The sequence below is a fragment of the Salvelinus fontinalis genome, chromosome 8 (assembly GCF_029448725.1).
Source record: "Salvelinus fontinalis isolate EN_2023a chromosome 8, ASM2944872v1, whole genome shotgun sequence".
NCBI lineage: Eukaryota > Metazoa > Chordata > Actinopteri > Salmoniformes > Salmonidae > Salvelinus > Salvelinus fontinalis.
The window spans coordinates 9771833-9781444 of record NC_074672.1 but is presented as its reverse complement, the minus strand read 5'-3'; the positions used below and the strand labels follow the sequence as shown (position 1 = coordinate 9781444).

Genomic DNA, 9612 nt, shown 5'->3' with positions numbered 1-9612 from the left:
CTTATCCCCGATGTTGACTATTGGCTCTATCATTATTTTCCTCAGTAAATATCTGATGCTGTTACATGTGGCAACACTGGTATGTATGGATGGATGGTGATAAGATACAGCACAGATTGCACATTATTAGTTGGACAAAGATCTTTAGTACAGAGATGGATTGCTGAATTCTGCAGTGACCTATGAAGTGACCATGTAAAACAGACAGAATGAGATCTATTGTGTGAAATTGTCTGAATCAAATGATTCAGAAACAGTTGATATCCATTAGGTTCTTTTGTTTAATTAAATCCGCAGCACTAAGTGTTCATAGTAGTTCCACTTGGACATGCATGGAGAAGTAAATATTCATATAGTACAGATGTACAGTACAATAAAGAACAATTTCAGAAATGATCAGTTCAATTCTGTGCGAATTAACAATTCAAATAACTAATAGCAACTTTCACAATGTCTTCCCATACGTAAAATTGTTATTTTGTCTTATATAATTATGTTACTTGTTCACAACAACGGTTAATATTTATAATAAAAAAAACATTGATTTCCATGAAACCAATGCAACAATAACTTAGTTGGTTTGTGAGTTATGGGCAGTCCAGACAGAGCAGAGTTCCAGCCATCGAATTAGAATCATGATTTTAACTCTATGGTTCCGGCGCAGTCCGGCTGATACACAGTTGGGTTACATTAAAAGTCTTTTAGATAGGTAAAGAAATCGATGTTCTAAAACAAATAAATTTTTATATCTCATTACAACACAAAAATATATAATAGAAGCGTTTATTATGCCAGCGTATTTGTATATAGTCCTGATGACAATAGCACGCAATAAAGAAAATATCAAAAACAAAAATGAGAAGAAACAAAGTGCCAATGACAATATCAACTAACATGAAAGCTAAATAAAGTTTTTTTTGTTTGTTTTACCATTTCATATCAACAATCGTCTATTAATAAGGGACAGCTAGCCAACTATAGCGCCAGCTCAGAGTACTACACAATGCCATACAGGTTCACCATTGGGATTGTCATTGTTGGGCAGCATCCCAAATGACACCCTATTCCCTATATAGTGCACTACTTTTGACCAGAGCCCTGGTTACTATTGTAGAACAAAGAAGTTCAGTCATTTGTGAGAGGTGTCAAGTAGTTACTGAGTAGCAATCCTTATTGGACTAAGTACTTTCAATTGCGAATGTCCGTTGAACATGCCTTTAAGTTTAGAACCAGGCTAAATCTGGATCCGAGAAACAAGCCCATTATGTATAATATACATTATCAAGACAAAAGAAATAGCCAACTTTTGTCACTGAAAGTATTCAAAATTAAACCAAAGTATATACAAACACAAACAAAAGAAAACACAAATCATGAATGATAAACCTGCATATTTAAGTGCCTTTAGACATGTCCTTATGTTTTTTTGACTGAAACTCTAGTTAATTCTGCGGTAATATAACCTGCAAATTGTTACATACATTTTCAGATGGATTGTGGGGGAAGTTACATACAAATGCAAAACAAGATTATCCCTTGTTCAGGAGTTGTTTATCTAAAACAAAATGTCTAAAACTTTGTTCATAAAAGGGGGATCCCTGAAGAATTGAAACTGTTCCCAGACTGCCACAGGAGTTCTGAAAGTTCTGAAAGAATGTCCAATTCCCATCCTTGTGAGAAGGTGAAGTTCCTCATACTCCACTAGATGGCAGCATTAGTATCACACAACAGTGAAGTGTGGTGACTGCAGTGGTGAAGTGTGGTGCCATTTTACTCCTGATTTTTGAAGGCATCTTCTATACAATCAGCATATAAAATAAATGAATCTATTGTTACTCCTTGTGAATGGCTTTCAACTTCTGAGACAATTATATATTTTTTTTCCTAAGGCAGAACCATTATATGTTTTATCATGCAACCCAATAATCTTTGAGGGGGATTTCGGAGGCACGAAAGTGATTCTTTAAGGCAAAATTGTTTTCGAACACATTGTGTGTGTGTGTGTGTGTGTGTGTGTGTGTGTGTTGAGCAGAGATGGAGCTGTCACTGAGTGAGTGCTGATCCATAGTATAACAGTTCTGTTACATGTTCGTTCACGTGTCAGTGCCGTTTGTAGACACACAAGCATTACATGGGAACACAGCTTTGTTTTGGATAGTCATTCATAAGAGCAGCAACGGTCCTGTTCATTAGGGCGCCCAACAGAAAACATTCCAGAACGTTTTGTAACGGCAAACAAAAATAAGCATTTCTTATTGGACAGGTCCAGGTAGTTCCTCATCGTTTCAGTCCATTTTGTTCCGTTTGGTGCCTAATGAACACGACCTAGAGAGACTAAAGCGCAGCACATTCCACTCCAGAAAGCAGCAAAGATGAACTACTACAGTACCACTCAGAGAAAGTGAGAAAAAAAGACAAGAGAAAGACCAGATAGACAGGCATACAACCATTAGAAGAAAAGCTTTCTGCCAGCTAAGATTTCATAAAAGATGGTAATGGCATACGTTGAGAAACTAATACATACAAAAATTGCATGGGAAAGAGGAAATGGTTACAGAGGCGAGGGGAAGTAGTCCGGAAAAAATGTCTGTGTATAATAAGTGTATAAGTCAGTTAGAAATGACTTTTAGCTTTCTGTTTCTGTCGCACGGCTTCAGTGACAACCAAAGACACAATTTGGTTTGCTATGGCCCAAGCTGCAAATAATGTGCCGTTAACGTAAAGAAAGCTGCACAGGAACACAACTAAAATGCTAAGAAAATAAAAAAGTCACATGCTACCAAACCGGATCTTAGTGTATCAGATACTGAAACAACAAATTGCTATTTTCTGCTATACATAAAAACACACACGGTTTATAAAACGTATCATAAAGGGCTATAAATGAGGTCCACTTTTTGTGAACGACTGACACAGATGCTCAAAATGAAACCACTTACAAAGCTACTAGGGATTCAGGAAAACAGACAAAATGTAAAATATTGGATCCGACCATCTTGACAACGAAAGTATAAAAACAACAATGCATCTTTGGATTCGGAGCGTCAATCATCTTCATGTGTGTGAATAAAACATGTCAACATGTGCAGGAGAGCAAGGCCACAATCCCTTGTTACAATGATATGGACCCCTGCAGTGCTCAGTGTTTTGGTATCTCACGTGATCAACGACAAATGTGAATCAATGCAATGTTTACGTTGAGTGTATATGTATGTCTAGTATGTGCGCGTGCATTGTGTGTGTTTGACTGTGTGTTACCTGTATTTGTTAATTAGAGTCTGAGTGATGAGTTTATCACGACCATTACCACCCTCAGGAAGATGCTATGCAGTCCTAAAGTTCAGTGAAGTTCATAAGTGCTTGAGGGCGAGGCGAGAGGGTTGTAGGGTGATTGGGGGGGGGGGGGGGGGGGTCGAGGGGTGTGGAGGCCAGCCCCTGTATGTTGTCTATGGCATAGTGAAGAGAACAGGAAGCTCTTTCTCTCTTATTGTCCCAGTCCATTCCCAGAAGGCTGTTGTTGCTGAGCTCCTGCAAGGCTCCAGGCCTGAGACAAAATGGCTGACACAAAATGGCAACCACAGCAGGGGGAAAGAGGAGGAGGAGTTTGTTTCATTTTAGTAGGAAGAGATTATTTCTTCGGGTGTCCCTCCTCCTCCCATTGTCTTACGTCAGGTCGCGTCACTCCTACGCATTGCTCGGAGGCGGAACTGTCACGCCATCTGATGTAAGACAATGTTTTCTTCCTACTCTTCTGGTCACCTGAGAAGAGAGGAGTTCTTTTTTATATATTTTATATATATATATATATTTTTTTTTACTATCTCCTCCTGCCCGTGTGGGGTGGTGTCTGGTGGTGAGTGCCGCAGAGTCCCGGGCCGTGATGTGTGATACGCTCATCATCTGGCAGAGTGGTGCGACTGTGTGGCCATGATGACGTGGGAGGAGGGACCATCCCTCCCGTCTCTCCCTCCATCCCTTTCTCCTCTCCTCTGCTGGTGTTGACCCATCCCAGCTAGTACGGACATGGCCATGGCCTCGGCAGCCGCCCGGGCGCCCATGCCGTTGGGGCCCGAGGAAGGAGAGGGGCTGGGCAGGGAGCTGTGTTGGATGACAGGGGCTGGGGAGCCGGTGGGCTCCGACATGTCTCTCATAGGACTATCCTCTCCTGTAAAACAAAGACACAAGAACAACGTGTTACAGGGATGGGCTTACCAGAGTGACTCTTCAGAGATGGGCAACTTTGGTGGAGGCCACAAAAAAAATAAAAAAAAATAATCATTTGCGTACCCACATCCATACCCATAGCCGGCCCTAGCCTTTTGGGGGCCCTAAGCGAAATAATTTTGGGTTTGCTGCAGTTCTACACATTTTGCCATTCGGCAGAGAAAACCTAGCAATTTTCTAACACATTTTATGCAATTGTAATGGGGCGGAGAGAAAAATGTGCAGTTTAAGAGCTAATTTCTTGCAATACTATAGATTTTGACACAGGGTGGATTGAATTGTTTGCTGTTTTTAATATGATATCGGAGTGAGTGAATAACAAAATCAATGGGGGCCCCACGGTCGGTAATTCGACCATGATTACTAAAAGTTTAGATAGATTGGTAAGTCTAGTGGCCAGCTAACACATTTTATGGGCTACTTGAGTAACTGACAACATAAGAGAAAAACTGCTGATGCACTACCACAATTTGAAACTCCACCTTGAGTATTCTACTATTCTAGAGTAAATTGAGACCCCAAATGAGTTCCCCCCCGAAAAAGAGAGAATTGATCCGCAGGCCACCAGTTGCCCATCCCTGCTCTACAGGGTAGAAGGAACCGAGCTACCAGAAACCACAATCAGCTATTTCAACCACTATCCCCTATCAATTAAGAGATTTAGTATACAGTGCATTGACTCCTTCCGTTTTCCCACATGTTGTTGTTACAGCCTCTAAAATGGATCAAATACATTTGTTTCCTCATTAATCTACACACACAATACCCCATAATGACAAAGCAAAAACAGGTTTTTAGATTTTTTTTTATTTAATTTTATTATTTTTTTAAATAAATTTTATCCCCTTTTCTCCCCAATTTTCGTGGTATCCAATCGCTAGTAATTACTATCTTGTCTCATCGCTACAACTCCCGTACGGGCTCGGGAGAGACGAAGGTCGAAAGCCATGCGTCCTCCGAAGCACAACCCAACCTAGCCGCACTGCTTCTTTAACACAGCGCGCCTCCAACCCGGAAGCCAGCCGCACCAATGTGTCGGAGGAAACACCGTGTACCTGTCCCCCTTGGTTAGCGCGCACTGCGCCCGGCCCGCCACAGGAGTCGCTGGAGCGCGATGTGACAAGGATATCCCTACCGGCCAAACCCACCCTAACCCGGACGACGCTAGCCCAATTGTGCGTCGCCCCACGGACCTCCCGGTCGCGGCCGGCTGCGACAGAGCCTGGGCGCGAATTTAGATTATTTTTTATTTACATAAGTATTCACGACCCTTTGCCATGACACTCGAAATTGAGCTCAGGTGTATCCTGCTTCCAATGATCATCCCTGAGCTGTTTCTACAACTTGATTGGAGTCCACCTGTGGTAAATTCAATTGATACCTATATAAGGTTCCACAGTTGAATTGTCTGTAGAGCTCCAAGACAGGATTGTGTCGAGGCACAGATCTGGGGAAGGGTACTAAAAAATTGCTGCAGCATTGAAGGTCCCCAAGAACTCAGTGGCCTCCGTCATTCTTAAATGGAAGAAGTCTGGAACCACCAAGACTCTTCCTAGAGCTGGCCACCGGCCAAACTGAGCAATCGGGGAAGAAGGGCCTTGGTCAGGGAGGTGACCAAGAACCCGATATTCACTCTGACAGAGCTCCAGAGTTCCTCTGCAGAGATGGGAGAACATTCCAGAAGGACAACCATCTCTGCAGCACTCCACCAAACAGACTTTTATGGTAGACTGGCCAGACGAAAGCCACTCCTCAGTAAAATACACATGACAGCCCGCTTGGAGTTTGCCAAAAGGCACCTAAAGGACTTTCAGACCATGAGAAACAATATTCTCTGGTCTGATGAAACCAAGATTTAACTCTTTGGCCTGAATACCAAGCGTCACATCTGGAGGAAATCTGGCACCGTCCCTACGATGAAGCATGGTGGTGGCAGCATCATGCTGTGGGGATGTTTTTCAGTGGCAGGGACTGGGCGACTAGTCAGTATCAAGGCAAAGATGAACGGAGCAAAGTATAGAGAGATCCTTGATGAAAACCTGCTCCAGAGCACTCAGGACCTCAGACTGGGGAGAAGGTTAACCTTCCAACAGGACAACAACCCTAAGCACACAGCCCAGACAACGCAAGAGGGTCTTCGGGACAAGTCTCTGAATGTCCTTGAGTGGCCCAGCCAGAGTCCAGGCTTGAACCGGATCAAACATCTCTTGAGAGACCTGAAAATAGCTGTGCAACGACGCTCCCCATCCAACAGAATAGTTATAGACAAGAACAACATAAGATAATATTACAAAAGTACATATTAGAGTTTTCCATGAGTTTTCTAGATGCTGCTAGCTAGCAGGCTCACCCATGTAGGCAATCTTCTTCTGTAGATTGGTGACAGGGCAGTCCTTGTGAGCCAGCAGTAGCTGTTTGAGATGAGCCACCTCATTCCTCAGGAGAGACACTTCATTCTGAAGAAACACAGTAACACAATGAGTCAATGCTGTTGTGTAACACAATGAGTCAATACTCTGTCTCTACCCAGTACAGCCAGAAGAGGACCGAATATCTTCTATTTTCAAACTGGTTGAAATGTTTCAATGAGTAAGTGGTTCGGAGAAAAGGAGAGATAAGACCGAAGTACAGTGCGGCTTTGAAAACCATCACACACACCGCCAGCGAGACGTTCATGGAGACGAGCTCCTCTGCCTTCTTCTCCAGGGAGTTGACCCAGACTTTGCGTTTCTGTCGGCAGCGCGAGGCGGCCGCCCGATTCCTCTCTAGGAAACGCTGTCGTCGGTCGTCCGGGTCGTCCTCCGCCGCACGCCGCCGCCGACCACCAGTAGGCTGAGCCGGAGACACCTGGAGGGAAAGGGGGAGAGGGCGTGGTGGAAATGGAGAGAGAGTGAGGTCGGAGAGAGTGAGGGTTTGAGTCAGATTGTCAACACCTAAAACAAGACTGATACAAAATTGTCTTTCAGTGCCTAAATTATAATGCCCCTGCCCTTCTACTGATGTCAACGAACGACAGGTCATGAAGATTCAAGTCAAGAGGATTTTGATAATATTCTACTGCCACCAGGGTTGGGGTCAAATCCATTTCAATTCCAGTCAATTCAGGAAGTACACTGAAATGTCAATTTACTTTCTGAATGGATTGACCCCAACCCTGATTGCCAGAGAGTAAAGCCTCCATGTGTATTCTTTAAAATGAACATGCATGTGCGTGCGTGAGTGCTTGAGGGAGTAAGAGTGTGTCCATGTCTCCACGTCGCCCTACCTGTGGCTGTGCTGGGGAGGGTGCGTCGGGGTGCTGCACCAGTAACTGGCTCTGTTCCATCCTCTGGGGGTGCATGGGGCTGCCGGCCATACCTCCCATACCATGACCTCCTGAACTCTGCTGGGCCAGCGCTGCCTTCAGCCTCTACAGGAGACAGGACAACCAGGACCATTTTAACATTAATACACACATGAACAAAATACACAAAAACACAAACACGTGTTCCTTTATGTTATCACAATGGCTTCTGGACTATGCCATCTCAGTCACGTGATGAACAAACAGAGATAGAAGGAGGGACGGAAGGCTAAAGGGCAACGAAGGGAGATAGATACAGTTGAAGTCGGAAGTTTACATACACTGTCATTAAAACTCGTTTTCAACCACTAACCGACTTCGGCAACTCATTTATCCAACAATTGTTTACAGACAGATTATTTCACTTATAATTCATTGTATCCCAATTCCAGTGGGTCAGAAATTCACATACATTAAGTTGACTGTGCCTTTAAACAGCTTGGAAATTTCCAGAAAAGGATGTTATGGCTTTAGAAGCTTCTGATAGGCTAATTGACATCATGTGAGTCAATTGGAGGTGTACCTGTGGATGTATTTCAAGGCCTACCTTCAAACTCAGTGCCTCTTTGCTTGACATCATGGGAAAATCAAAAGAAATCAGCCAAGACCTCAGAAAAATAATTGTAGACATCCACAAGTCTGGTCCATCCTTGGGAGCAATTCCCAAGTATCTATATCCACAGTAAAACGAGTCCTATATCGACATAACCTGAAAGGCCGCTCAGCAAGGAAGAAGCCACTGCTCCAAAACCGCCATAAAAAAGCCAGACTACAGTTTGCAACTGCACATGGGGACAAAGATCGTACTTTTTGGAGAAATGTCCTCTAGTCGGATGAAACAAAAATAGAACTGTTTGGCCAAAATGACCATCGTTATGTTTGGAGGAAAAAGGGGGAGGCTTGCAAGCCGAAGAACACCATCCCAACCGTGAAGCACGGGGGTGGCAGCATCATGTTGTGGGGGTGCTATGCTGCAGGAGGGACTGGTGCACTTCACAAAATAGATGGCATCATGAGGTAGGAAAATTATGTAGATATATTGAAGCAACATCTCAAGACATCAGTCAAGAAGTAAAAGCTTGGTCGCAAATGGGTCTTCCAAATGGACAATGACCCCAAGCATACTTCCAAAGTTGTGGCAAAATGACTTAAGGACAACAAAGTCAAGGTATTGGAGTGGCCATCACAAAGCCCTGACCTCAATCCTATATAACATTTGTAGGCAGAACTGAAAAAGCATGTGCGAGCAAGGAGGCATAAAAACCTGACTCAGTTACACCAGCTCTGTCAGGAGGAATGGGCCAAAATTCACCCAACTTATTGTGGAAGGATACCCAAAACAATTGACCCAAGTTAAACAATTTAAAGGCAATGCTACCAAATACTAATTGAGTGCATGTAAACTTCTGACCCACTGGGAATGCGATGAAAGAAATAAAAGCTGAAATAAATCAATCATTCTCTCCACTATTATTCTGGCATTTCACATTCTTAAAATAAAGTGGTGAACTGACCTAAGACAGTGAATTTTTACTAGGATTAAATGTCGGTAATTGTGAAAAACTGAGTTTAAATGTATTTGGCTAAGGTGTATGTAAACTTATGACTTCAACTGTACATACATAGAGAAAGGAGAAAAGGGGGAAGGGGGGGGGGAACCAGAGAGCGAGAAGGTGAGTGAGAAAGAGCAAGAGAGCGCCAGAAATAGAGATAGATCTCACCATTTTGGTTTCCGAGTGTGTGGTGCACCCAAAGGGGGAGACCAATGGGGACAGAGAGCCTACATGTCTATAGGTCAATTTGCATAACTGAGTGGAATTAAATTGGCATGTGTGTATTTTCATTAGTTTGTCATGCATCTTAATTATCAGACGGGCACCGCGCACATTAAAAAGCCTAGTTTGAGCGGAATATCACCTGTCAGACACCGAGAGCTGCAGGGCCCGGTTGGATAAAACATCTTAAATAAATATTACTCATCTTTTCCATTACAGTTTACTTAACTTGAAGTCAGTCGCAAACATTTTAAGGCGAATTTCCCCCTT

At 43.3% G+C, this 9612-nt stretch overlaps 1 protein-coding gene across 4 annotated transcripts in view; it reads right to left on the bottom strand.

Moving 5' to 3' along the window:
- Window positions 1-263: 263 nt before the first annotated feature.
- Window positions 264-9612, bottom strand: part of atf7a (activating transcription factor 7a) — a 50459-nt gene continuing 41110 nt past the window's right edge. For all 4 annotated transcript variants that reach the window (XM_055930930.1, XM_055930931.1, XM_055930932.1 and 1 more), the window contains 4 exons: window positions 7490-7633; window positions 6883-7071; window positions 6575-6680; window positions 264-4165 (listed from right to left, as the gene is read on the bottom strand). In XM_055930930.1, coding sequence (XP_055786905.1) covers window positions 3897-4165; window positions 6575-6680; window positions 6883-7071; window positions 7490-7633 — 708 coding nt within the window. In that variant the 3' untranslated portion in view covers window positions 264-3896. The remainder of the gene's footprint in view (window positions 4166-6574; window positions 6681-6882; window positions 7072-7489; window positions 7634-9612) is intronic.